General features: G+C 40.3%; 2 protein-coding genes across 2 annotated transcripts in view; one reads left to right on the top strand and one right to left on the bottom strand.

Annotated features, from left to right (window-relative positions):
• Positions 1-1,118: 1,118 nt before the first annotated feature.
• Positions 1,119-13,224, bottom strand: LOC125764764 (uncharacterized). Its single transcript, XM_049429344.1, has 2 exons — positions 11,462-13,224; positions 1,119-4,701 (listed from the first exon to the last, which is right to left on the bottom strand). Exon 1 carries the CDS (start codon positions 12,275-12,277, stop codon positions 11,840-11,842), a length of 438 nt encoding a protein of 145 aa, XP_049285301.1. The 5' UTR covers positions 12,278-13,224; the 3' UTR covers positions 1,119-4,701; positions 11,462-11,839.
• Positions 13,225-15,809: 2,585 nt separating this feature from the next.
• The window catches only part of LOC125764675 (uncharacterized), a 58,096-nt gene continuing 46,177 nt past the window's right edge, over positions 15,810-27,728 (top strand). The window contains exon 1 of the mRNA XM_049429142.1: positions 15,810-16,710. The gene's annotated coding sequence lies outside the window, so the exon portion shown is untranslated. The remainder of the gene's footprint in view (positions 16,711-27,728) is intronic.

Below are 27,728 nucleotides of genomic sequence, written 5' to 3'. Positions count from 1 at the left end.
AAGTCAATTGTCGGGAGCGCGAACGCCTTTTAACCTCGCGACGCTATTCTCTATTCAGACGCAGGTCACGCCTGCTATTGGAATTGTGTTCAATTTCTCAATCACGATAACAAGAATTTGAACGCATAGACAACATTCCAGTAGTGCACGTGAACATATCACGCATCTTTTTAATTAAATTTCATTCATCGCCATATCGCGCACAGTTAATTGTAGCCCAACGTGTCGGAAGCTTGAACGTGAACAACATGCACTACAACATGTCACACAATTATACAACAAAACAGATAACTCGCTACAGATATGATACGCTTGTTAGGGTGTAGGAGAGGTGCCATTATTATTTTTTGTCAATTCATTTTTACTACTGTACTTCCCCGAGTTGTTATGTTCGTTTATCAAACAGCGAACACCCATCCAACCAACACACCGAGTCTCCCGTGCCCCATTCGCTTGGTTTGTTTGCTCAATTTTGCGTTGAATGCCTGATTGAAGATACGCACGACGACGCACTTTGCGTTAGTTTGCGTTGGTTGGTTTGGTGCGTTATCATGGCGTACACCTTGCGCACATTTGTTGTGCAAAACATTTTTCTCTTTTCCTAGAAATATTCAGGTGGATTTATGCGTTTACATTACATTTACTATACAATCGGTTAGTTGGCTTAGGTAAAAATGTAGAAAAGAACCGAACCTTTGTGGGGGGAAAAGATAGAATAAATATCTTACCAAATCAAGTTTCTTTCGTTGTGTCTTTTTTATGAATTCCCTATCAGTCCATGCTTTCTACTGGCTGTAGGTAGGTCGCATAGATTAAGTCGTGTGTGAAGTGAACTTCACTTTCTCGACTGCGTGTGTGTTTCTTTCTCTAACCTTGTACGTAACGTCCGGTACCAAGACACCCAGCAGACATGACTCGTTCGCGGTGTCAATGACACTGCATTTGACCACGTGTCATCCGTGTCACCTAAACGTTTGCCGAAACGAGCGCTTTCACCAAAGGGGTAAATAACCTCGTTCCATAGAATCATGAATCAAACCTTTGTTCTGAGCTGACCGCTTCGGATAAACTTTTTTTTTTCATTCGTCGGGCATAAAGATAAAACACAACGCACGTGGTTTTAAACTTTTAGATTCCATAGGACATTTTATTATTCTTTATCGTGTATTGTATTTTTCTCTCAGCGGTTTCTTCATGTGTTTTTTTCTTTTATTTTCTTTTGTACCTGATTGGTAAAATTGTTCGAAACAGTTTAATGATAGAAACATGCTCTTACAAACATTGGTGATTTGTTGTTTTAGAGATACATATATTCCTTTGACCTTTCCAACAGCAAGTTTGCATGGATATGTTTTCGACAGTGAAACACTCGCTGCAGTTTTGCATCGCTTAAACTATAAGAAGGTGCTAACACGATATTGGACCATTCGATTCACTCGTATCGCTTACTTTCGATGTAGTACATCCTAACAGTAGTAACATTTTGGTAGAAGGATAAATAATTAGCTCAATCTTCGCTTCGCTTTCATTGAATGATAATTTTGTAAATGGGTTGTGTGTACGCAACTGCATAAGTTTTTATTCCTGTTTTTTTTTGCTGAGCTTCATTTCCGCTCCTAAAAAGCGCAAAAACGTTTACTAGTGGAAGCTGTCTGGGGGCACTCTATTATGCTGTTTGACCGCGTGCAGAACTCGCCCATTTTGTTTGTTGGCAATGGAGAATGGAACTAAGGAAATGTTTGTTAAAAAGTAACTTACACTTATACCCGGGAGGGCAAGTCAAACCCTTATGCGCTAATAGCAAAATATGTTAACCGAAACTGCGAGTGGTCTGCTGCACTGTGGCGGTAAGATATAATATATTTCTTTACCTTTTATTTAGGTATCGGTTCTGTTTTTTTTTGTGTGTAGTGAATCCAAATGCATTAAGTGCAGTGCTGTGTATTGCCGTTGCGCACACGACACGTCAACTCTATCTCTTTCTCTCTCTCTCAAGTATGGCAAATTTAAAGATCAATTTCACTAATCTCAAATGTTGGGTGTCACAAAACAAAAAAAGAAACTAAAACAAACAAACGTAATAAAACACCTTTCCTGCTAATGATTAAACTGCTCGATCACATACATTTGGTACGACGAACGCACTGGTGACGAAATGTTTTCTTTTTTTTTGCCGTTGCTCGTGGTTTTCTTTTTTCTCTTTTTTCTGTTTTACACCCTTTCCCTTCCGATGGTCTGTCCGCTTAATGGCTGACCTGGTGATAGGAGAAGCGAATCGACACAAAAAAGTAAGGCACATCACCCATTTGGAAGACGTTAAGGTTCCTGTGTGGGAGGCCCGCGCGGGTGTTTTGTTTTCTTGTTTTAATCGATTTTATTTAATAATTTGCCTCTTATTCTAATTGGTTGCATTGCCTTTCGAGGCAGCTTGCGCAATGGGTTTTCGTGTGTCGATTTTAATGGAAAAAACAAAGAAAAAATCGAAGAGATGTATTTAGTTTCACATCCATTTTGGGATTCCTGTCCCCTTGGATCGATCTCAATAAAGTAACAAATTAAAAAAAAAATCGCACACATCCACCCTAATCTACTAAGCATTATAACAAGTGGGAATGGGAAGAAAGAGAAGGAGGTTTCGTAGGGCTGGTGTCTTGGGAGGAAGTAGCTACTATACAAAAAAAAATATTATTAAACTGAGATCGGAACTTTGATAAGAATTTTCCTTCACTTCACTGCAATTTTCCTGCACCATCTGACCTTGTGCCTAACCATTGTGGCAAGCCAAGTTCAGATCGTTCACGTATTGCAGCGATACAACAAACAAAAAAATAATAATATTAGTCAATAAAGAATTAAACGAGCTACGAAACAAAATATAAACATATAATTTAACGATTATTTGCTTCTCTCTCTCTCTCTCGCTCTTTCGTTGCATTTACATGCTGTTAAGCGATACGAATTTCGCTTTATAATGTTTTTTTTTCGATTTTGCTGTTTCCATTCGTATCAACTAAAGTTCTAGTACTAATATGTTTTCCGCCACCCGCCATCTTCTGGTCTTCTTTAACGCTTAAGGAAAAAGGGATTTTATTTTCAGTTTTCCCATAAACGAAATGTTGTTGCTGTAGATACAATAACAATGAAATGGAGGCGTTTGAATTAAAAGCAAAAAATGAACCAAGAAAATATTTCATTATTTCATATGACATGCATATCGCAAGTCATGTTGAATTTAATTTAATTTACACAAAATGGTAGAGCAAAAAGGGGAAAATGTATTGAAAATCAACAAACAATTATGATTCTAATGATACAAAGAAAAGCTACGATCAAAGCTAATAACGACGCTCGTGAATTGCATCTTTACAAGTATTGGATGAATCTGATTCAGATTCATAAATCTGAACGAGTCGTTCAAGCGAATGAATGAACGACTCTGAATCTCTATTTTGAAGATTCACACATTTAAAAGATTTGTCTGTAAAGTTTCATAAATTTTCAAAAGTTCCATGATGGTAAGCATTTATATTTGCATTAACTCATTTAATTGTGCTGATTTATAAAGCTACAGATAAATGAAGGAATTTTAAGATATTTATGAATCTTTTAATGCATGATTTGAATTCACGGTTAACTTTACGGACCCTTCTCAAAAGATTCACGTAGCACTATTCTTTACCCTTATTCTTTAATGGTTTATATTTGTTTTTTTGTTTTGTGCCAGGTTTATATTTGTTTCTTTTTTTCCAGATAATAAGAAAAAATTGGAAGTGATGTTTGACACAAGCAATTAAAAACAAAATTTCATTACCTTTACTTATGATCTTAAAATTGGCTGTATGGTTAAAAAACAAAAAAAAAACACGATATGATTAACGGATACTGGAGTGAAAAAACAAGAATATTTTTTTCTTCTTATAAATGGTAATTAACACATCTTTTCCATCAGCTTTTACTAATTTTAAACTTTTACCACGCCTCACTACTCACGAGCATCGAGAGAATGCGAAAAGAAATACACACTCGCTTACAAAATATCACATGAGATCGCTCTGTTGCTGTGTTTACTTGTTTTCTTTTCTTGCGCATTTGATTTGTCTTAAGGAAACAGTACTGCCACATTCCCGATTTTGTGTATGTTGTTTTATGTTTTGTTTTAGCTTGCTGTTTGCTGTCCATAGTTTTTGATGTTAAAACATTTGCATTCGCATTGCACGACGGATCAAAAATCAATCGCTCTATTTCACGTTAGCATCATTTGTTCATTCTAGCTACCATGGTTCACATGCAAACATGGGTAAGAAAACATTACGATTGCAGTGATACCGCACACAGTTCGATTGCCGGTCGTTGCGGTCTTTTCCATATCCTCCAGAGGTGTTGAAATCCATTCTCAAACGATGTTCTGGTCCGGTCCGGTTGCAATGCATTGTTGTAACTAACCTTGTACCATTTGGACGGTACCATTCTTGTGCTTCTACCGCGAACCTTGAAGCATCATTGTAACAGGAGCGGTATCAATTACGGCTTCAAAACGAAGCAAACGGGAAAGCCAACAAAGACACCAACTGGCGCGAGTAGGTCGCGTGTCATTCGCGCACTTAATATGTCTCTGCTGGGTGTGGATTATTGTCTCGAGCTGTTGCGATGTTTATTGTGCACTATTTTATACTGGACAAGATGGACACACATTACGTAAATCTGGGGAAGAGAAAAAATAAAAATGAATAATTAGTGAAACATATAAAATATACAAAACTTTCCATTAATTACACTTCAAACAAAATAATCAACATTGCAGTTTCCATCATGTTCCGAGATAAATTGCTATTAAATCAAACTTTATTCATTCCACGAAAGGGGGGTGCACAAATGTTCGCGCCATTTTCTGCGCGCCAAAAAACCATCCCGATGTAGCAGGCAAATCTTATTTGCGTTTGCGTCGACAAATTGATACACGCGAGTGTGTGTTGCGTTGTTTGACGACGTTGCTGCTGGCTGGGCAGAAGTTACGATTTGCGGGTTCGTCGCTTGCTTCACCCGTTCCCCACCATTTCGATGCGCATACGGACACACATGCAAAACGCACCTTCACATTCGCAAGGTGGAGGTGTCTGTTATCACTACTTACGACGCTTTTATAAAAGCAAGAAATAAAGCAACATTCGCACACACATAGAAACAATCTTCACCAATCTGAGATGTCGAGCGTGAGCGTTTTACCCTTCCTTTCAAGATTGTCCCTACCATTGTCCTCCCCTTCCCCTTCACCAACACGATCATAAGACGCTATACATATAAACAGAGAGTTCGAGTTTCGGGTGACATGGTGGTTGAGGTTCCGAGGGTGTTGGGGCCAACATGACTGTCTGCTATTATCACCACCCCACGGCGACCGAACCTCTTGGCACAAGATGAATATTTTTTTTCTGTGTTCGTGTGTAACGACCGTCTGTGTGTGTGTGAGTTAGTATGAAGATGTGGTCGATGAGGAGGGCGTGCACGTTTGAAAAGACCTTAGAAGAGAGAAATAAATATATCAACCAACCACCACCCAACCTCCCCAGATTCGGTCAGCTGGACAACGATGGGAGTACGCTCCTTAAACACGGTGAAGGGGCGTGCTACAACGAGATGGCGAAATGGAGCCCACCCATACCTTCTGCGCGCCGACTGTGTGCCGTGTGTCCTTATGCGCGCGAGAATCCACATTAGAGCAGGCGTATATAGTAATCGGCGTTAAAAGGTAACCTTCGCCGTTTCTTGTTACGCTTCTTTCTTTAGCGCAAAATTATTTGCCAACGCGTGCGCGCGCTTTTTTTGGATGCAGTTTTTTTTCTTTTTTTTTCTTTACGCTTTTCTGTGTGTTCCGATTCCTACTTTATCTTGCGATCGTATGGAGACACACACGGGAGGCATATAAAATATGGGGCTGTGTTTTTTTTTGTTGTTGGTTTATTTTCGACGAGAGGTGTTAAAGGTGGCGAGTAAAGATTAGTTTTACGATTTTATTTTCCATTTTCTAATGAACATCAGTCGTATTTTGTTGAAGAAAAAAAAGGTGATTTAAATTCGTAGCAATTAAATGGTGCAGACTGAAGATGGTTTATGTGATGTTTTTTTCCCCTTTTTTTAAAACACATTTTGATTTTAACTTTTTTTCTCCAAAAACTGCTTTTTTCTCATTTAACATTTGATTTTATTTTTCTCCTAAGAAAAGAGATTCATGTTTAAAGATCAACGGTTGATGTATTTTTTTATTTCTTAGCAAACTCTCGAGAACTTAAAGTTAGAGTTTTGACATACAGATAAGCCAAAATAAAATCGATGTGACTCACAGTCACAAGACAAAGCATTGCCTCGTCTCATTTGTCTCTATGAAAAGAAGAACCAAGGGTCATCTTACTTAGGGGGATATATACCAAACTAACAAACAAAATAGGAAGAAGAAATAGAAAACATTTGACACACACAACCACACTGAATAAACAGCGCGCAATAGTGGAATATCATTTGCAAACAGTGAATGAAAGGAGGGCAAATGAATAATTCTACTTCTGGGTTAATTTAAATGCCAAAAATATGCTAAACTTGCCCTCCCAAATTTTGATTCAACCGAATCTGCTCCAAAACGAGATAATATGGAAAAAGCATAGTTTCAGTTAACAAGCGTTTTACAGTACTCTCAACAGAGTTGCAAACGTGAAACACAAAGGGTCAGAATTTTTTTTCTTCTCTGTTCTCTTTGAATACCTGTCGGAAGTAATTAAATATTGAGACATGCATTATGCAATTCTAAAATCAGTTCGATGGTGCATTTCGATGGATCATTAATTTTGAGCTCTACTTCAAACCCTCAACGGGGGTGGTTTTTTCCCCCTCCCGATGAATGCATTTTTTGGTTCCATGCCGTGTCACAGATAGATATTTCATTGTTTTAACACGTAGAAAAATCCCGACGAAAAAAAAAGAGAAAGAATGGAAGCCACGTCTCTCCACTGTTTGGTCCAGTATTCTGGGATTTCGTTCCGGTTACGGTTTGCAGTTGCGGTCCAAATGTTTACCGTCTACGCCTGGTTGGTTTGTGAAGGCTAATAGCAACAAAAAAGGCTAAAGGAAACCGCCAAAAGCAATTGCATCTTTCCAATTCAAGTAAAGTTCCGGCGCCCCCCGTAGCAAAGAGCTAGTGTGCAGCGTCAGTTTCCCGTTGCGGACACAAATTTATTTCCAAAAACGCTTACAAACGTGTGGTTGAGTGCAGTCGCGTGAAAAGTGTTGCATTAATGATGGTCGTATATCGGGGGTAGGAATAATGTAACAGGGAGGAAATGGATGAAACGGTGAGTTGCTAATTGCTCACGTTTCCGATGCTAGGTTGCACTGTTTAAAGTTATTGCTTCCACTGCGTTCATTAGTGGAATAGCGTTTTTTACAACCATTATTATTACTATCTTTTTTGCTGTTTAAAAGAGAGAAAGAGAGATTTAAACGCTGTACTGTTGCCGGACAATTGTTTTTCTACTGTAGGTTGAAAGCAATAAAGTGAACTTGTGGAAAGATTATAAATTGCTACTTTCAGTGGCTTTCGGTATCCGTAGTTCAAGTTATTTGATATAAGCACGAAACAATTTACTGCAAATAAAAGATTTTGAATGTGAATGCATGAGAAGCAATTTCTTTATATATATTTAATGAATGCAGTTAAATAATTAATATCTTTTGTGATGAAGATGCAGAAGTCTTTCTTTTTATATTTCAAATTAAAACTTTTTGCAGTAAGAAGTGTGAAATAAAATATTTAAGCAAGTACATTTTTTTTAGAAATTCCAAATATGTACGAATGATTCCTCTTGAAAAAAAGAAGCCGGCGCAATGGCGCCGTTAATTGATCAAAATTCGAGCAACGGATCAATCATCGCACAACACACCATCGTACGCACAAGCATTCAACGTCCAACGGAGAGCCAAATACGCTGTTCTTAAATTAATTTACCACCTCAAATAAAACAACAAAAAACACTCACACCCAAACTGTTCGCTTCTCTACTCAAGGAGGTGTAAAAGTCATCGGCTGCATCTCGAGTTGCCGGGCTGCAATTTACCGTCGGCAAGACGGGCTGAATGTGAATGCCGCTTTCATGACTTCATTCCGTCCACATTCTACAGAGTCCCCCCAGAGCTTCCGTTTGAGTTGTTCTCTTGAGACAGGCAATCGGAACGTTTGCCAGATGCAAGCGGAATGCATTATCGTTTCCGCGTTGTGTGTGTTCTTCTAAAAACGCACAGTTGCATTTGATCAATTGCTTTATTTTACACCATTTTTTTATTGCTGAAAGAAGTAAAGAACGAGTTTTTGTTTAACTTTGTATAATTATTAATTTTTTATACAAAAAAAACTTTGCTTTTAAACCGCACAATAAATGATTGTGGCGTTGTCATTCGAGACGCTTCTCGAGGGCAATTTTAACGCGTCACCAGTGAGTGCATTTAAAACGACACTTTTAATTTATTTCTATTTATTTTATGGTGCCGTAAAGTGCCAACGATCGTTGCACGTTCGCCGGACAAAACTAATGGCAAACAGTGTCCATCATCGTCGTCACTCTGTCGACGAACGTTATTAAATCGAAAATGCATTTTAAGTAACGTATCGTTTCATTGTATGCAGTGCCCATTGCATACGTTAGCGGTGGACAAAGAAACGATGCTTCTTCTTAATGATAAAAACATTAAGTTTTCTTCTTTTGTTCGACTTTGCGATAAAAAAAAAAACATTTCCCATCGGGCCCCTGGGTGAAGTGTGAATTGGCCACAGTGTGGATGATTGCAAAATTACTTGCAACAAACCGCTGCACACAGTTGCGTAGCTGGTGCAATGGAAAGTAACGTTCAAAAAATGCTATTTTTGGACTACTTGCCATCGCCGTTTGCTTTGGGCAAAGGTCAGTGTGGGTTGTTGCCACAATTAGTGATTCAACCGATTGCATCCGTTCGTCGCTCAACGTCGAGGGCACATTTTAAGGTGCGGCTTTTTTGTTCAAGTATTTCAAGCAGGATTCAACAGATCATCGGTCATCGGTTTAGCTAATGTCTTCGGCGAAACATTATACTTTAAGAATCGTAAAGCGTAACGAAAAAAATGCTTCAAAATAAAAAATATCATATTTATGTTGTTTGCTGGACACCTTGACTTACCCATCAGTGGTTCGTCTGCACAAATTTGTGTAAATTAAAATCTCTTCCGGATATTGATGGTCTGGCAGTTCATTCGTTTTATTTCTACTGTCACCCAAAATTGACGTTTATTTTAGCGACTTCGTTACCAAGCGTTACCCGATTCAATGTACGACCTTCACCTTGAAAGATGGCAAGTACGAAGCCGTTTGTTCTATTCGTTGATGTGTGTTAAAAAGAAAACAAAAAACAAGTGTTGCAAAAACAAACACAGTTGCAAGCTAATGTTTCCTCGTCTTTCCATTTGGTGTCTCTCTGCGAGGAAACAATCATTTTCATGCTGTATTTCTAACGAACGATGTTGTTTTGCTTCCTTCCACGCGAGTGAAGCATCTGTATAAATATACACCTTTTTTTTGCTCCTCATCACCACCATCACATCCACCACCTTCTTCAAAATGTTACGGGTTTATATTTTTGAAAAAGAGAGTGAAGGTGATTATTAGTTCGCCTCATTTTGCTCCCCTCGATGAATCGTTATGATCGTGTCCATCTCCTCCATCCTACCTCGCGGAAGCTGTATAACACAATGTTTCGCGCCAATTCTTCTCGCACCAGGCAGACACCGTGGCTACACAGAATACGCTTGCAAAACTGCCACAACACACATACATGCTTGGGAAAAAAGCCGCGCCGAAGAAAGAGCGCGGGCGCGCTCGCGCTATCAATGATCACGTACCTTGCGCTGGTTACGCACCACACCTTTTTGGCGGGCCACCACCTTATGGGGGCCATCATCCAAGTTCGGAACCACGCGTGACCACGCGGTTGTAGGCGGTGATTGTGGCATTGTGTGCGTTAGCATATTTGTGCGAACAATTTGGCAGTGTCGGAAAAAAGCAGCACAAAACAGATGCACCGGGAATAGAATGGGGCTAACATAGAGAAGGTGAGAGAGAGCGAACAAGATGGGCAAAAGATGAATCATGCAAAGATAAAGACGTTCGCTTGCTCATTCGCTTCAAAGGGCACAAACGTTTGTGTTAATATTTATACGAGCAAGAGAGAACCCTTTTTGGGCACATTTTTCTCAATCGGAATAAGAAACAGGTTTCCTTATGGAAAACTTCCGTGACAAAAAAAAATACGCGCCTAAAATGTTACTCATGAAAAGCAAACGAACAACAAAAAAAAAAGGGCGCGCGATCGACGGACTCATCTCGAACGGTTAAATGGTGACGTCAAGAAAAATGCACTCCCGCCGAAAATCCCGTTCATGCGTACGCGTGCGCGCGTTAAGCGTGCCTGTATGCGTGTGCGTGTGTGTGAGCGGAAAAGTAACAGAAAGAAAGACAGTTGCAAACGAGAAACGGTAGAATGCAATTTTAAGCGATCTTTCACATGATCTTTCGTTCGCAATGGTACAAGTGGCAAAAGGAAAAGATCGATTTTAAGGAGGATGTGCAGTCCTTGTCCAAAACGAGCAAAAACCGCTGTTGGCGCACAAAAGCTTTACCGCCATTTTTGTTTCCGTTTCGTGTTTTATTCATCCTAAGCGCGCAATCTGGCCCGCAGGTAGGACGCATTTCGGCGGGATTTTTTTTTCGGAATGGGACGACGTTCCCAAGGGTTCCAATCAGGTGGTAATGGTGGTATTGGTGTAGGTGAACCAGGTGTGTCAAAAATGAAGGTCGCTAACGATGTTTCATTGCTGTCAGCCGGGTGCGTGTTCTCTCCCGCTCAAACATGTGACCCCAAAAGGGCGCGAATTTCTGGCAGTATTTGCATGCGCAAGCGCGGAATTCGGGAAGTAGAAGAATTTCCATTATTTTTTTTCTTCTTGTTTGGGTAAATAGAAGATATGTTTTTGAAGACATTAAATAGGCTTAACATGCCATTAAACAAATATTAAAAATGAAAAATGGTAAAACGCAGCATAAATAAAGAGAGAGAGAGAACACTCTCACAGAAACACAGATGATCGTTTTGCGCGCGCATCCTTTTCGTCAGGTGTCAGATAGCGCAAAAACGCACACACCTTGACGAGCATATGAACTCTCTCTCTCTCTCTCTCTCTCTTTCATATACACTGCATTTTCACCCACATATTAGTGTGTGCGGTGTCACACACTTATTCGTTCAGCTGTGCGTATGTTTAGCAAGATGCATTTTTGGCGCGAAAATGCATTTTTTTTTTAACTCACACGTATGATGAAAAATATTTTATTAATTGAATTTATTTAAAGTTTTCTTTTCTACCTTTCTTAATCCAATGAATGCGACTTACCTGTGGATTGGTTTGTGGCTTTTTCTACATTCCGTCAAAACTCTGCATATTGTACGAAGGGAAGGAGATTAATTTACGTACTCTGCTTTTTAACACAAACGGGTTTTGTTTAATTATAGTTTTGAATCATTTGCTTGTTTGTCTAGTTTTTCATTATTTTTTCTTATACACAGCCCACGATGTTTGGCGGTATTGCACTCTTTTGGTGGCGCGTACGTCTTTTACACTGGAACGAGCGTTTCACGGAACATTGGTGTGATGATGGTGACGGACGGGCTCGCTTACGGTGTGCGTAATTTTTTGTTTTATATATATTTTGTCTGCAACAGTCTACAGAAAAGAACCAGCCGACTCTCGGAGCCACCAAAGCTGGAATTTTCACTGGTGATGATGACGATGATGCAGTCCACCGGATGATGAGGAGCTACCAGAGGAGGCCACACTACGGCAAGTGTGCGTGTCGAATTCGAACCGCTTGATCGCGCGTTGCCGTTCGGCTTTGTCATTTTCGTCGCATATCCGCTTGGTGTCGATCGGATCGGGCCTGATATCGAAAAGGCACCGTTTGGCCGAGGAACGCATCTTAACGAAGGCGGATGAGGAGTTGGAGGCCGAGTGAGGACTGATGCGCCCGCCACCGATACCGCTCGATCTACCGTTGCCACCCACACCGTGTGTAAGGCTGCCACTGCCACTAATGCCACCGCCGACACCACCAGAACCGGTACCGTTGTAGTCGTAGGCGGACGTCACACGGCCAGAGGAAGCCGCGGCCGGTTGAGGCACGTTCGAGTGTTTCACGCTTCCGATGGTCATCGTTTCACGTGTGGTGGGAATATGGAAAGTTCAATTGGCACAGCTTTTGGAAACGGGAATTCACACAGCCAACCCCCAGCTGATTATAATGTATCGGTTTCGGTGGGTTTTCGTTACGCACTTCTTTACCGCAAGGGGAAGATTTCACAGCACCCACAGCATAACTTCGTTTTGTACTTTGATTCACTTCCTTTTTACGATCGTATCTAACACACACACACACAGACACACGGGTCGGTTTTCGTGAATTGTAAGGCACGGAAGAAGTTTCACTATATTTCTTAGACCAAAAAACACGCATACACAAATACAAACACAATCTTTCGGTGGGATTGGGTAGATTGAGCTGGCACACTTTTAATGCAAACGCGTGATATGCTTGCCCTTTTTGCCTTGTATCACACAGCACACGACTGCTTCACATATTTTCCTGTCACGCTGCTATTTTCTATCGTTAATGGCCAACGTTTCACCGTGGGGAGAGATCTTTCCGAGTGGAAGCTGAGCGCGCATATCTGGCACGGAGAGAAAAACACGATCGACGGCACACATTCACTTGCGTGTGGAGTACGCCCATTCACGTTGAAGACGATCGACGGGTTGAAAGAAATGTTGCTGGACTTTGCCCTAGGAAAGCCTAAAATCTTTGGTTCTTTTCCAATAAGACACACAACATACGATGAACAAACTTGCACACACTTCCAACACACACCCGTAAAATAAATCTGCTTTAAATCGCCTTTGTGATCAGCATCTTCCCACCATTCACAGAAACTGTTAAATGCTTTCTTTAGTTGAAGCCAAAAAACGAAACAAAAAACTTTCACACTACTATTCGCTTTGATGCGCGCGAGTACGATGATCGTTCGCTTATAGGTGGGTGGAAATATATTTCACGCGGAACAGCCTTCGGGCGGAGCGCGCACACGACACGTCCGTTCGACTCGAGGGTTAATAATGTTGTGAGCAACACTCTCAATGCGGCACAGTGAAGTGGCTCCGCGTGCGTAAATGCTCTGGCGATTCCAGGCATGGCAAACTTATTGCGGGTGAGAAAAATCCAGTTCAGTACGAAAATAACGAGCTCGTAGAACATTTTTAACATCAATTAGTTTCCTTTTCGAGACAATTAAACATATTCATATATAAATCTAAATAACTAAAATAGATTAAATATAAACGTAAACTCAGTTAAAAAATGTATGAAATCTATAAAAGGTTGTTGTTTTCTTTTAAAAAATGTTATAAAAATAAATAATAATACTGTTGCTAACATACATGTACATGTGTTTTTATTTTGGTTTGACATGCCTGGTTTATGCTGTGTCGTGCTTCGGTTAACTATGTTCACTCACACGCTTATAAAATGGCAGGGTTGAGCAACTGACTCATTGAATGATAAGTTTCTGTATTCATAAATAATAAATGAACTTCCATCTGAGACGTGCGTTTTAAAATATGTTCAATGTTGGAGATTAAAATAGTAAAGTTCAGGCAACTAAGTTCAGGCAACTCATAAATTGTATCAAAGTTGCCGAAAAATTTATTGAATAAATTGATAAAAGCATAGTTCAATAATATAACTGATACAAATTTTTAAAATCAAACGAAAGCTCTCATTAAAAATCCATTTTTGTGATTACCATGCTCGGTTCGTAATAAATTTATATTTTCTTATGCCATCAACACATCAATAAAACACAGCCGTGCCAGAAATAGTGTACTTTTATCGGATCTCAACCTTATTCGGTCAATATCTGACGTCACCGAGCGCATGACCTCGAAACAAAACTCACGTGCCCCGCTAACGGCATAAAAGGCCATCGACGCCACGTTGTTACAGTTTAACCGCCTTAGTCTGACCACTGACATCAACGACCTTGGGAGTGCTTTTGTCCTTTGGCTTCCGCCACCAACCGTTTGACATTGTTTGTGGTCTATCCGGCATGATGCTGTCGTATTTGGATGAGGAGAAGCTTTTGATGGTTTTTGTTTCAAGAGAGGGTAGCATGAGCATCACGTTTATAGCCTCATTTATATTACTGAAACGGTCAAAGCGTCAAATGAAAAAGTTGTGCGTGTTCATTAGATTTGAGTAGTCTTTTGAATGGCCGTTGCAAGATGTAGTACAGCATGCACGACAGTTGCGAACAGTCAAACACGGATAGATGGATGAATTTTTTCCGACCGCTTTAGCTGGCTGAGTTCACCGGGAACCGAGCAAACGATCGGTACGTGTGCACGGGTCGCTTACCTCGGAAAGAAAGAGGAACGAAATTTCAAACACCACCAGCAGCTTTCTTTCTAACGCTCGGGGTCATAGTCGACACAAACCGTCTGTCTATCAAAATTTCCTTTTTTCCTTACGCTTCCAAGCAGGGCATCAGTAATGCGCAAGTGCGCTCGTGGCGTTAGTTTACAGGAGAAATGTGTGTAGCTTTCCCATCGTAGCGTCGTGTTGTGGAGCAAAAGTTGAGCGACAAGCAAGCGAGAATGGAGAATGGTGGATCTGTCGATACAGTTGGAAACACGGAACAATTTCGACCCTTTTGCGGAAGCAGAACTGAACGGAACATCAAGATACTGATGACACGTGCTCAACGACGACCGGAACGAACCCACGAAGTGGCTCTTGGGTTCGGCAAATTGTCTTGCAATAATAGTCTAGTTTTGTCGGAATTTTCGTACCATTTAGTTCGGTTGCATTGTTGTAGCAAAAGTATTGCTCAATATTTGAAATTGGGATCAATTGTTTACTGTAGGGAGTTGTTCAGAGAAATAACAAACATTTCTATAAATGTGAATGTAATTTTTAAACATTTTGTGACTTTAATTTTTTGTGTTTTATTATTTTTATAATGACAAATAAACATTCACAATTAAGATTTAAAAAAATGTATTTCATTTTTGTAAAATCATTTTTCGATCAGTTTATATCATTTGCACATAAAACGGTTAGACTAGAGAATACCAGAATTGGGAACCTTTCTTTCTGATCTTTTTTTCTTTATTTTGTATTAGATTCATTAGTAAAGCAAACAAGTATTAGTTGTAATGCATATTTTTATTTATATAAATTGGTTTTTTCCAGTCTCTATTTCACTAAGTTCAAATAATATGACTACCGCACTTTGAGTCAATGTTTGCATTCAAATCAATTGAAATCGCCTCAGTCACATGGTGCCAGAACGGTTTGTTATTTTATCGCATCTAAATGACTTCTAATATCCTCGTGCGGGTTCATTCGATAACGGTCGAGTGTTCACCGAACAGATGAACACACACCAGTCCGTGATTGCGCTAGCTTCGTGTCGTATCCTTGCTCGTGGTAGTGGCATCGAACAAGAACGTATCCCGACGTCGAGCTTTTCCAGTTGCAGTACAGCGAGCGTACCGAACGGAAGTCGGCCATCGGTACCCGCCAGTGCGAGAAACAGTGCGCAACGGCTCACATCCGGGTTCCGCAACAGCATCAGCAGCTGGCTGCTGGCTGCTGAGCTTGCGTGCAGGTGAAAGATATTTCGTATGTGTGCGTGAGTGTGTGTGTGTGTGTGTGCTGGCGTATAGATTTGTGTTGTTGTTCTAATTTCTACCGGTGGCACACTTTTACAAAATCCATAACCGTGCCGTAGAGTGAAAGGTGCGCACGCTTTCCAGCCAAACTGTGTCAAATTGAGACGGCATGCTGGTGCAGGAAGAAGAGGTGCTTACTATCGGTGCAAAAGAGAACGCCCGTACACAGCAGCGTGTGTATCGTGGGAAAACGGAAATCATGTGAATCCTGATTCGTTATCCCAGGCTGCATTCCGACGTAGGCCAGCACTAGGTCAACCACACCAAAGCAGCAGCGTGCGAAAGCATAAAGGGCTTTATATCGCGCAGTGTTGTCTAGTCACTGATAACGACAATATCCTTTAACAGGACCCTCGGTAAAGATTTCGGTAGTGGTAGGGCCAGTGCAACTGTACCGTAAAGTCGGATGAAAATTAATCCCAACCTCATCCATGGATAAAACATCGTGTGCTACTATTACCGAATCTTGGGAATAGTTCTTGTGTGTTCAGCCGGGCCGTATGACCGTACAGCTGCTAGAGTATAGAAATGTGCACGCTTTGTGAAGGGGAAATTTATCACAGATTAATCTGAACACGAGCATGGTGGATCTTTTGCTATCTATTTTACTTGGAATCCTTTGTTTAATCTGTCTACTCATTTGTGTTTAAAACAGGAAAAAATAAACAAATTTTAACAATAGGTAGTAAATGGACGGAAACAATTCAACAAAGCGTTAGACTGCCGGTTATGAAATTGTGACAACTTGCTGCAGAATGGTATAAAAAAGTGCTTTCAATGGTGGCAGTACATTGCACAATATTCGTCCGTAGGCACAACAGGGACGCTTTTCCTTCTTCAACCTGCCGGCTGTCGCTGATGTAAGTTTCGTGTTGGTGTCTTAAGCTATGTGTGTGTTTGTATTTTTTTCATTTGCAGCCGCTTTGCTTTAAATTCCTTTCCCTTTTGGTATACTGATCTCCTTTCCCATCCACTCCCACCCATTGTCCACGATGTCCCTTGCTGATTTGTCTGATGTCAGGGTCGAGAGTGTTGTTTGTTGTACGATGAGTTTCTTTTCCTTTCGCTTGATGTGCTCTTCGATTTCACCAAAAACCAGACGCACTGAAATCTCACACCAGCCGGATATTCACCGGTGTGGCGGACTGGTGAGGTGTCTGTTTTCATTAGACTTTATGGGAGACCGTGGGTATACCCAGGCGAAGTTTTTGGGTGGAAATCAAAAAAGCAAAGTTTAATGTTTCTTCGGGGGAGCAAAGTTACAACACACGTGGGGGGCGGATGGATGGTCGGGTATGTTTGGGAAGCTTTTTTAGGGCTGCTTCCGGCTACGGAGGCTGATCAATTGTCTGATAACGGAAAGCAATGGTTTGGGCAGAGGCTGCGAACGAAGTGTACAATGGGTGTGTTTTTGGTGTCTTTTCCGACCTTTTTCGAGCAAAAGCGTGTGACCTTTGATCGGTAGTATGCTTAATAGTTGAAGCAGCATGAAAAACCTTAACGGTCTAAGAAAGGCGGACACATTTCGGAAGGTCCGCTAGTTTCGGTACGGGCAATGTTGCTAACGTTGATAAACGTCCAATGGGGAAGCAATGTTAAGATAAAAGAGAAAGTGTAGTGTCATGTACTAGAGATAAGTTAGGCAACTTTTATGTTATCATTAATTTACAGTTTATGTGAATTGTTTAATTAAAATCCTTTTTTTTTTCTTTCGAAGAAGCGTGAAAAAGAGTTATAGCAGAAACAATAGCCTTGCTGTGTAACGAAACTAAACAACTAAACTCAAACGCGTCTACAGCAAACGATGTTTCCAGTTGTAGTTACCGAACTATAGTTTCTTACAGTTGCTGTTCAGTCGAAGCAAAGCGTGTTATATTTAGATCACTTAGCGTGCCATCGCCAGCATGTGCTGGCTAAGTATAACTCACTTGCTATGCTTCACCTGTCGTCTAGCCTAAAGGATCGATCGATTGTTTTTACAACAACAACGTCGCCCGTTGCATTCACTTCCTTCCGTACTGCTTCCGGAGAGAAAGGGGTTTCCAACGTCCCATCCGACTGTGTGCGTTGACCGAAGGCACCCACGTGAGTGGTACAATTTCGTAGAATTTTCTAATTAGTTCATCGATGGATGATTGGCTACAACGGGCAACAATCGTACCATCCACAATGGTCCCCCCCTTTTGCCAAGGCCGGCACGTGAAGCACACTTTGTCGGTGGCTTAAAAGTAGGGAAAGGTGCCACAGATCCGTCCTATTTGGATCGAGGTTTTTGATGAAGTATCGAACCCGATTTCCATCTGCTCGCTATCGTCGTTGTTTTGCGCCCCATCAATCTCGGAGCTGTTCCAGCTTGGCCATCGGTAGCTGCCATCGTGTCCATTGATGCGTGGTTATTGAGGTCAGCCAGATGCATTGGAGCTTGTTAATGCACTCCGAGTCGAGTAGTTTCGAACGAAGGTTCCGCCGAGTGGAGTAAGATCCCCGTGAGTGTGTATCTACGCCGCCTCGTGCATGGCACTTGTGTGGTTCAAAGCACCCGTGAACAATGTGAGAAGGTGCTGGAAAAACAAACGCTCACACCTGCACTTGTTCCGTCTAGTTTGAAGTTAGGCTTCCGCATGGTTGTGCGAAAGTTTATTGAAATTGATGAACCGTAAAAGGATTACAGGTGCATGAAGCTCGGACTTTTTGGGTTATGTAACTTATCTTCCCGATAGGGATGATGAGCATTCGATGGCATCGTATTTTCGCTTTGGAAGAAAAGTTTTTTCTGTTTCCTTTTTTATTGCTGCACTGTAAATCTTACAACTTTTTTATTCGAGAAGCAGTGCAATATTTCTTATTAGATAAGTTTGCGTTATGTTTGTACTATCCATATAAGAAATTATTAAAATATTACTTTGTTGAATCAAAATCATCAACTAACATAAGTTAGTGGTAGGTTAACGAAATAACACACTGGGAAACCTAATCAAAGTATCAAAACATCTCCCAAATTGGAAAAACCAGAACACACAAAACACACAACCGTAACGCAAAGTTTGCGAAATTATGAAACTTTGTGTGACACAAATGTTGGACAAATTAATAACTAATCCTGTGGTAGTGAAGCTTGTTATAGGGACATAAAGTTTGACTTCCATAAATTTGAGCAGTATGCACTTTTGGACGCACAAAAGCAAGCGAAGCGTGCAAATGCTAAATAAATGTGCATAGCAAAGCAAAAAAACAAAAAGCTAAAATTGCTCAACTGTCTGACCAATGCAGGAAAAAGCCGGAAAGCCAGTCCAATCGATCTTCCTAGCATGATGGTGCTTCCACCTATTCGAGTGCCAGTCTTCACCGTAGGGTGCAAAAGTTTTGTTTCTAGCTTCCTGGTTGCGGCTTCGGATGCTTCTCGTGTCTCGATACAGTGGGTGGTTTTGCCTGTGAGGGCGAAATCTATCGAGCCATTCGAACTCCGTTCACAGTCGCCTAATGCTACGGTGAACCACTCGCTAGCAAAAATCGATACTGCACTTGGGAATTGTGCTAGGGTTTTTGGGAAAGGGTAGGAGAAGTTTAGAGGAGGGACTACTGGGGGGAGGCTTTACAACTGATGTGCTACGGAAATGCATTGGTAAAAGCCGTGAGTGCATCCGTCGAATTCAGCAGCAGTAAAAGCAGGGCACGGCACTACATACGGTTGATAGTATGGGCTGCACGTGTATTAGTTTCGTTCGCTCGTACGTCGCTCAGGCAATACCATGATAGGCAATTGCAATTTTCGTGGTTACGTAAATGCAACAAACAGCACAACATTGAATAGTGTGACTGAACATCGTTTTTTGGTTTTGTTCTTATTTATGCTTTGCAATTACACATTCATGCAAACGCTTTCCATTGATAGACCCATGACTCATCGAGCTGTTGGGTGTTTTTAATCAGCTGTACATTGTAAGAAACGCTATTCAGCTTCATTATTCGTGTGGGTATATTTTTGTGCCACACGGTCAAATTCATTTACGATCTCTATGAAACCATAATTAGTTTTCGTACGCACACATACAGCTGCCATGGCACACGTAAGTGAAAACGGTTCGCTATTAAAAAGGTGCTAAGTAGCCTACGGTATGGTGTGTTTATTGCTGCACATTGAATGGGGCTGTAAGGCGAGGACTGTAATTGATGTACGATCGATTTGGTACATTGAGCAGATGATTATTTATTGACGAATCCGCTTGAAGGTTGACATTATACGAACGGTGGAGCAAATTTTACTGATATTGATTTCAATTGTTTCGTTTGGATAGTTTTTGTGAAGCAATGCAAGATAGAAGCTATCCACTGGCGCTATTGGCTTTGAGGTACTAGGCGTCTCCATCAGATTTACTGGCGCTATGTGACATGAGGTACTAGGCGTCTCCATCAGATTTACTGGCGCAGTTAGCTTTAAGGTACTAGGCGTCTCCATCAGATTTACTGATCCGATTAGACTTGGAGTACTAGGCGTCTCCATTTGATCTGTGTTTGAAAATATGATAAAATATTTTACTATTATTTTTTTAATCTGTCATGTGAATGTGCTTATTTGCAGATGTAGATTATTATATGAAAGCTTGAAGCAAGTTTTAATTTTAATTTAATACTTAATTCAAAATCAATTTTTTCCTTAGTAACGATATTTTAATGATTAAACGGTTTAATCCTCAAACCGAGCTTTGCATGAATTCATTCCTCAAGATGCTAGAATAGCTTTAATAATGACGATTTATAGGTTTAAGGCGCCAAAAAGAGATTTTACGAAAAGGGTTAACGATTTGACAATAACCGATTGGTTATTAAAACCAATAAAACCCATTGTTACCTCTTACTCTATTATGAAGCTCCCACTTATCTATTCCAGATATCTATTAATATCTTACAGCATATAGTTATCTCATCAAACGTGTTTGACATCTTGTGAGCCCATTTCAACTTTTTTCTCCCCTACAGTCCATCTTCTGGTCTGTTTCAATGACAGTAACATGTACTTGTCGGCTGGTCTATTGGTTGTTTTGAAATGCTTTAGTTTACCAACAAAAAGTTAAACCATTCACCTGAAGAACTCTTCAAACCCCACTCAAAATGATTCAGCCATCAATGGCAGAACGTTTCTACCGGAAAGTGCGTTAGGAGATGATTTTTTTTGCTGTTGTTTAAAACATTACTAATTAGGCGCACATTTTTTGCGCTATACCTGAAGCTCATTTTGCTCAACCTTAGTAACCTTTTGATGGGTTTGGAGTGCCGATTCGAAGAAGCCGTAGAATTGGTCCCAAGGATTAGGAAGAGCGCACCGCGTGCGCGAATTCCGAAAAAGAGTTGCCCAACACCGAAAGCTGTAAAATGACCCTCGATGCTCGTTTGACTTTAATGCCCTTTAAAACACAAGATGTGACGGTTGAATGTGACTCTTCTTCTGCCGTTGGTGGTGAACGGTTAGCAGTCATGAATATTTTGGATGAGTTGGTTAGCATGACTAATTAATGGATTTCGGCTGTGATTGGGTTTCGGTTGAGCTTAACGATTGTCTTGGGATGTTTGGTAGGCGCGCTTTTGCAACGGGAAAATAAGCTTTGTAAAAGCGCCGTGTTAAGCGTCTGCTAATAACACACAAAAAATCCTCATACAAACCGTTTAAATATTAATCAAATGAATACTTAAACGTGTTTATACAGCTACTGCACGCAGAACCTTTTTTACTAGACAATGTTAGTTTATTAAAATAGGGGAAAAAACCGCTTAGCGGTAGCCAAAAATTTAATCTGATAAATCCAAAATATTTCATGAAAATGCTATGCAAATCATTGCAACAGTTCGTTCGAATTGCTAATGCAGTCTATTTTCCAAGCACCCTTACAAACACACAGTGCAAAAATGCAAAATCGGAAGGTGTTTGCCAGAAAAAAAATCTGGAAAACTATTCACTGCCAGAATCGGATATAGGCAACCGTTTTGAAAGGAAAGCTTTTTCGAACAGCAACAGTAAAAAAAACCGACTATGCTTAGATTAAACTGGGGCAAACTGGAGCTGCCTGGAAATGGCATGGAAATGAACATAAGTGAAATTGAAAATGGTTCAGTGGACTGCAAATTGTGCAGCAAAGTGCAGCACCATCTTTTTCCTTCGCGCATAATAGAAAGGGTGGGCACTAAGGGAAATATTCCCACAGCCAATGATAAAGCTAAGGGCTAAGAGCGAAAAAAAGCAATTGAATTTGTTTACTTGGTCCTCTGCACGAAGGTGCAAATAAGTCGTGATCGTTATTCACAGCAGGATTGTTTCATTTAAAAAAATTTTTTTGTTGGTAAGCAAAAGCAGTCTCTTCTTAAACTTTGAATTGAAATTGTGAGGTTAAAACTTTCTCCTATTATTTTGATTAACGAGTCTGCTCAGATAGCATTCGTAACAGTTCGTTTCAATCAAGCAGAAATTCAATTTTACAGCAATTTTCGTAGCAGATGGTATGAAAACTATAATCAGAATTATGTCAAACAAATTTTTCTGTCAAACAAACATATTTTCCCATCGAACATTTGCATGTTTTAAAATGCTTGAAGCATCTCAAAGGAAACAGATTAACATTGTATTACTTGTTAAAACTGTCGCGTTTGTTTGATTTATAAGTGTCTGCTTCCCGTCACGAATCCTTTGTTGAGTACTACTGCCAACCGGTGAACAGGAAAGGATTTTCCTTCAACACCCACATCGATGGCGCATTCTGTTTATCTGCCATAAAGAAAGCTGCTGGGCATCGTTGTTTTCTGTCGAAAATATTGAGCACCGTCGAGCACTGCTGACGTTCTTCGTACAGTACTTTCGCGCTTGGAATATCATCAACGAACGACGAGCTGAGCTGAACACAGTCCGTAGGTGGGGTATCAAGTTTTCCATCAACAGAGCATTATTCATCTGCCCGCGGCAACGAACGACAAGAAATACACGAAAAAAGATAAGCGTAAGGGAGTGAACGAAAGTATGGTTGAATACGCACTCGCGAGAAAAAATTCTGTCACCAAAATTGATTCCATCGCGATGGCTTTGGGCAACGGTATCGTTAGGGAAAACCCTTTTTCGATAGCCGCATTACAGATCGCTTTTCCGACCGGATCGGTTCGATTTGTAGCGATATTTTCTGTCGAGCGTTGTGAGATTGAACATGGTTGAAGTTGTAAGTTGTAAGTGGATCCAAATGCGGTGTGCACAATGTAAAATCTCGCTTGTTGAATTGTTGTTCAATCCTTCCCTCTGATAAGCTCAATAAGCTACCAACTCTGGAGGAAAGCTTCGTTCATAAAAATAGATGTGATTGTTTTACAGATGAATTTTTACATTACTTAACTCAGTTATTTGGTTCACTTGTTTCGCGTTATAATTTTCATCAATCTTCGCTATTGTAAATCGTAAGTCGTAAATCGAACCGAATATAAATCAGAACTATATCAGACACTATAAAACACATAAATAGCAAAATAATTAAGTAAATAATATTTATAAAGCTTAAAACGTTTCGTTTCAATAAAGATTCGTAACTGTTTTAGTTCAATTTTGTCTTAAGAGGAGCCTCATTTAACGATATCAGCAATAGTAAATCGAAGAACCTTTCTAGCTAGCAAAGGCATTACATATTCTTTGCAATTCACTATAAATGCGTTTTCTGATAAACTTCCAACCAAATCCCACATTGTGCTTTATTAATCAAATATTTGATCTTTATGCTCCACTGTAACGAGTCACCTTTGGGCAACTAAAGCACAAAGAAGCAGCGCGATCTCTTTCAGCAACAAAAAAAAAAACTACTCCTTACGCATGAAATGGTTGGCAAGGGAGTCTTTAGCCTTGAGTGCAAAGTTACCACTTTCTGGTACTGCCTGGATGATGCCGTGGGCAATAATAAAACATAATCAAAACTGACAAAGTGTGCAACATTCCCTGCTGGATGGGAAGCGTTTTTTCTTTGCGAGCAAACTTGTTAAAGGGAACCTTGTGAAGAAAACTACACACAGCACCATTAAACGGCATGATAGGTAAAGAATGTTGGTTGGTTTTGAAGCGTGGCAAGCATCCCAGTGAAGGAGTGCTCTAGTGTGCACTATTGTGTTTATGGGTATAGTGAGGCCACGCTGAAGGGTGTTTTGGAGTACTTGTCCTTTGAGCAAAAAAGGACATCGCTAAGTACAGTAACCTTAAGTGTTGAAGAATTTCCCATTTGGACTAGAGTATGGAACTCCTCAAGAAACCCACTAACACCACACAGCATATCAGAAGGACCAGATCTTGAGCAATGGAAAGAAGGAAAGGCAAAAATTGCAATGGAAGGCAATGAAGTTGAAAATTGTGACCTGATGTGCAATGCAAGTAATGGAAGAAAAGAGAGCTGCAAGGGGAATTTAATTGACGACCTCCAGGATCACCAGCATCTCGGAAGGTTAGATGTTTTGCAAAGCATTGAAACACACACTTTTGCACAACGTACGATCTTCATTCTATCGCAGTGTAAGTTTACAAGAAAATGGCCAGCATCACGGTAGACAAGAGAACCTTGAAAAATCGTAACCTTTCGTGTAAGATTTATTGTGTTGTTTGTTTTTGGACCATCGAATGTCTGTTACGAATGTAGCTTTGGCAAAAGGTATGGCATTGCTATCCTTTGTGAAAGAGTTGAAATATTGAAAGGAAGTTCTAGTCTTTTCAAGCGTAAATAAGTTAAACGAAAGCTTTCTTTCCTACGTAATATTGTTCCAGTTGAAAGTGACAATAGAAGCTCTTAGGACTTGGAAAACAGACAAAAGTTTTATAACTAATTCGTTAACGAATTCAAGTAAATCCAAGAAAGGATTTTTATCATGTAATGAATTGAAAATAATAATCGAATATCACAACGAAACTTCAATTGCTGGAATGTTAGTTAATCATAGTACATAACCAAGCTTTTACGGATAAATTTAATCAAATTTAAACTCAGTTTAAAGCGATATTGATTTTCAGAACATCGCGAATACATATTCTGAGCCTACCTAAAACTACTTCTCCCAACACAAATTCCTCCCTTCAAATGCTGCCCGAATAAACGGTCGAATAATTTCGACCATAAGCGCCGACAAAATGTTTGGCGAATTTTCGCAATACACCGTAAGCCATAATCGCTCCTTCTCAATACCAAATCGTTCAAGCACACTCAGTCGATGATTTTCCGCTAGTCGACGCACGGTACTGAATGCTGTGAATGTATTTCTGGCCAAAATCCACATCTTTAAGGGCTGTGCAATCGTCGGCTGATTTGGGTGGCAGCCATCATTGTTTGGTTTGGCGCGGAAAGGTTTGCCCACAAAATTCGCGAAAGCTTTGGCCGGATTCTCGAATCGTACCGAAAATTCCTTCCCTTTTCCTACCGTGCCGAATGGATAACCTATCCTAAGCCCCGTTTCGGAAACGTTGCACAAAGAGGCGTTGACTGGATAATGCGGAATGTATAATATTTTTCGAAGTTCATAAGAGGTTGTTGAGAGTGTAGGAAAATGTTTTCTCTCCATTCCTCCGCTTTCGTTGCACCCTACATCACATCCGACGGGAAATAGCATTAAGAAAAGGGAAAACATGGAGAGAAGAAAAATCCACTCCAAAGTAGAATACGGCCTGTTTTTATTTCCCGCTAGGCTGGAGTGTCGAGGCAATAGAGTATGAAGGAGAAAACTTCTCATATATCCTGTGGTGTTGTAGCACAACCCCGGGCCGTCTCCAGCCTGCACGGTGTGCTGGATACGTTCAGCATAAAAATGATTATTGATGTGAATAAATTATGTTACGCGGACGCACAGACAGATGTGGTTAGTTTGTGCCATCGTAGCCAAGGCTACCTTCTGTCAGCCTCCGGGCCATAGTAGAGGTATGCATATGAGTAGGTTCAAAGAATTTCCATACCAACCTGAATGTGAGCGATATGGCAAGGATCCGCGCCATCGTATCACGTTGCGGCTGTTGGTCCGGTAAAGCGGCGCTTTAGTCGAAGTGGCCGTTCCGTTAGCTATCCGGGCAACTATACCTCGTAACAGGTAACACTGGCATTGCATGTTCCACATCCAATCGGTATAAGGTTCTATTTTTGCCTCATCATAAATGTGTGGCTTTATCGTTTTTTTTTGCCTTCTATTAAGCTGGGTTGGCTTATTGCGGTCAATGAAGCTGAATAAAAACGCGATTTATTCCTTTTCGAAGGAATGTACTATGATAATGTTTTGTTAAATATGAATAAACATTGTGCAATGAGACATTGAATATAGCTTATGGAATGGTTTTTAAGAAATAAAAGTGAATATTTGTGGTTATTGTTAAAGGAAACGATGGATAAAAGCTTTTCTCAGTAACTTTCAGTAACCTCAGCACGAGAGAAGCAAACATTTGCCAAGATCATTTCAAGACATTAGTCTTTGTCACATTGTGAGCTTCTTGCTTGGATATTTGATTATGTATGACTGATTGATATGCATGATTGAGTATGATGTGTGATGTTTTCGGGCAGTATTTGCATTAATAAAGTCGAAAGTAGGATAAAAAAAACCTCGAGTAGTCTTTCGATTACGAGGTATGTTATGATGAAGCAAATCGTCCGAGTCGTGCTAAAATCTTAACCGTATTTTTTAAGTAAGTTACTTCTCGCAATAATATGAGCAAAGTACATTTGGGAATAAAAGAGGGGAATAAAATAAATGGCATCCAAGCGAATCTAGATTGTGTGCTTATAATTGATTTTTTCATGCAATATTGTTGACCCTTTTCTTCATAGATGTAACGGACAAATACTGTATACATGCAAGCCTAATAAGATCCTCTCTTATCAGATCCAGTAAGCTCTAACATGTCGAGTAATATTCTGCCTCTGCTTGTAATTGAACGACCCAAGTATAGGCCAACAATGATCTTGCTAATGAAAGCCTGCAAAAAAACCAACATAATCACCCCAAAGGAACCAGTAATCCAATTCTAAAACGTACGCGTACAAGAAAAGGGTCTCGTAAGACTCGTACTGATCGATTTGTTGATTGGATTTCCTACGAACACTATCTTCACGGATTTGTTTCTAGCAAAAGGATTCGAAGGCAGATTTTTCGACGTACTTTTGTACAGACATGCAAAAAAAACCAAATAGTCAACAGAATTACCGACAGAAAAGGTAAATGGTAAATGTTGTTTTTCCTCAATAGTAAAGACAACCTTTTTCATACGACGAGGACAAAAACCTGTCCAGTTCGCAGTGTTTCTGCCACAAAGAAGGGAAGTAAAGGATTGGTCCTTTAATTTTTAACAACCAATATTTGCAAGCCTCAGTGGATTAGAGAGCTGTGCCGGGGTTTGAATAACTTCGGCGAACGAATGATTCAAACCCGTAAAGCTCGTTTTATCCCCCTCCCGGCTCGGTAAGGAAGCGCCATGAATGGTGAGGAGGGAAAAACCTAGTTTCCGAGCGACTTCCGAGCGACATCAAAAGGACAAACGACGGAAAATGTTTGTATGTTTGATTTTGTTTTTACCAACCATACAAGCCTTTTTATTGGTGCGCTGTCTGGAAGTAGTCCCGCTTGAAGGCTTTTACTATTGTGCGCTCGGCAAAAACCCGTTACCAAATGGTCTATTATCTGGACGAGATGCGTGTGTGGTAGTCGATTTTCCAGCATGGGAGAATAAAATCACAACTCGTGGCGCTATTTTCATGTTCAACATATTTATCCATTTATTTTGCCTATCCGTGATGGAATGTCGTGTACACGGGCTTTACTGTGCCGCTGGAGATGGGCGTCTTTCGTGGAGAAACCTTTACGCAAACTTGTGAGTATCCATTTTTAACCCGTGTAAGAA

Source organism: Anopheles funestus, chromosome 2RL, assembly GCF_943734845.2.
Source record: "Anopheles funestus chromosome 2RL, idAnoFuneDA-416_04, whole genome shotgun sequence".
Lineage (NCBI taxonomy): Eukaryota > Metazoa > Arthropoda > Insecta > Diptera > Culicidae > Anopheles > Anopheles funestus.
This window is presented reverse-complemented; position numbering and strand designations above follow the sequence as displayed.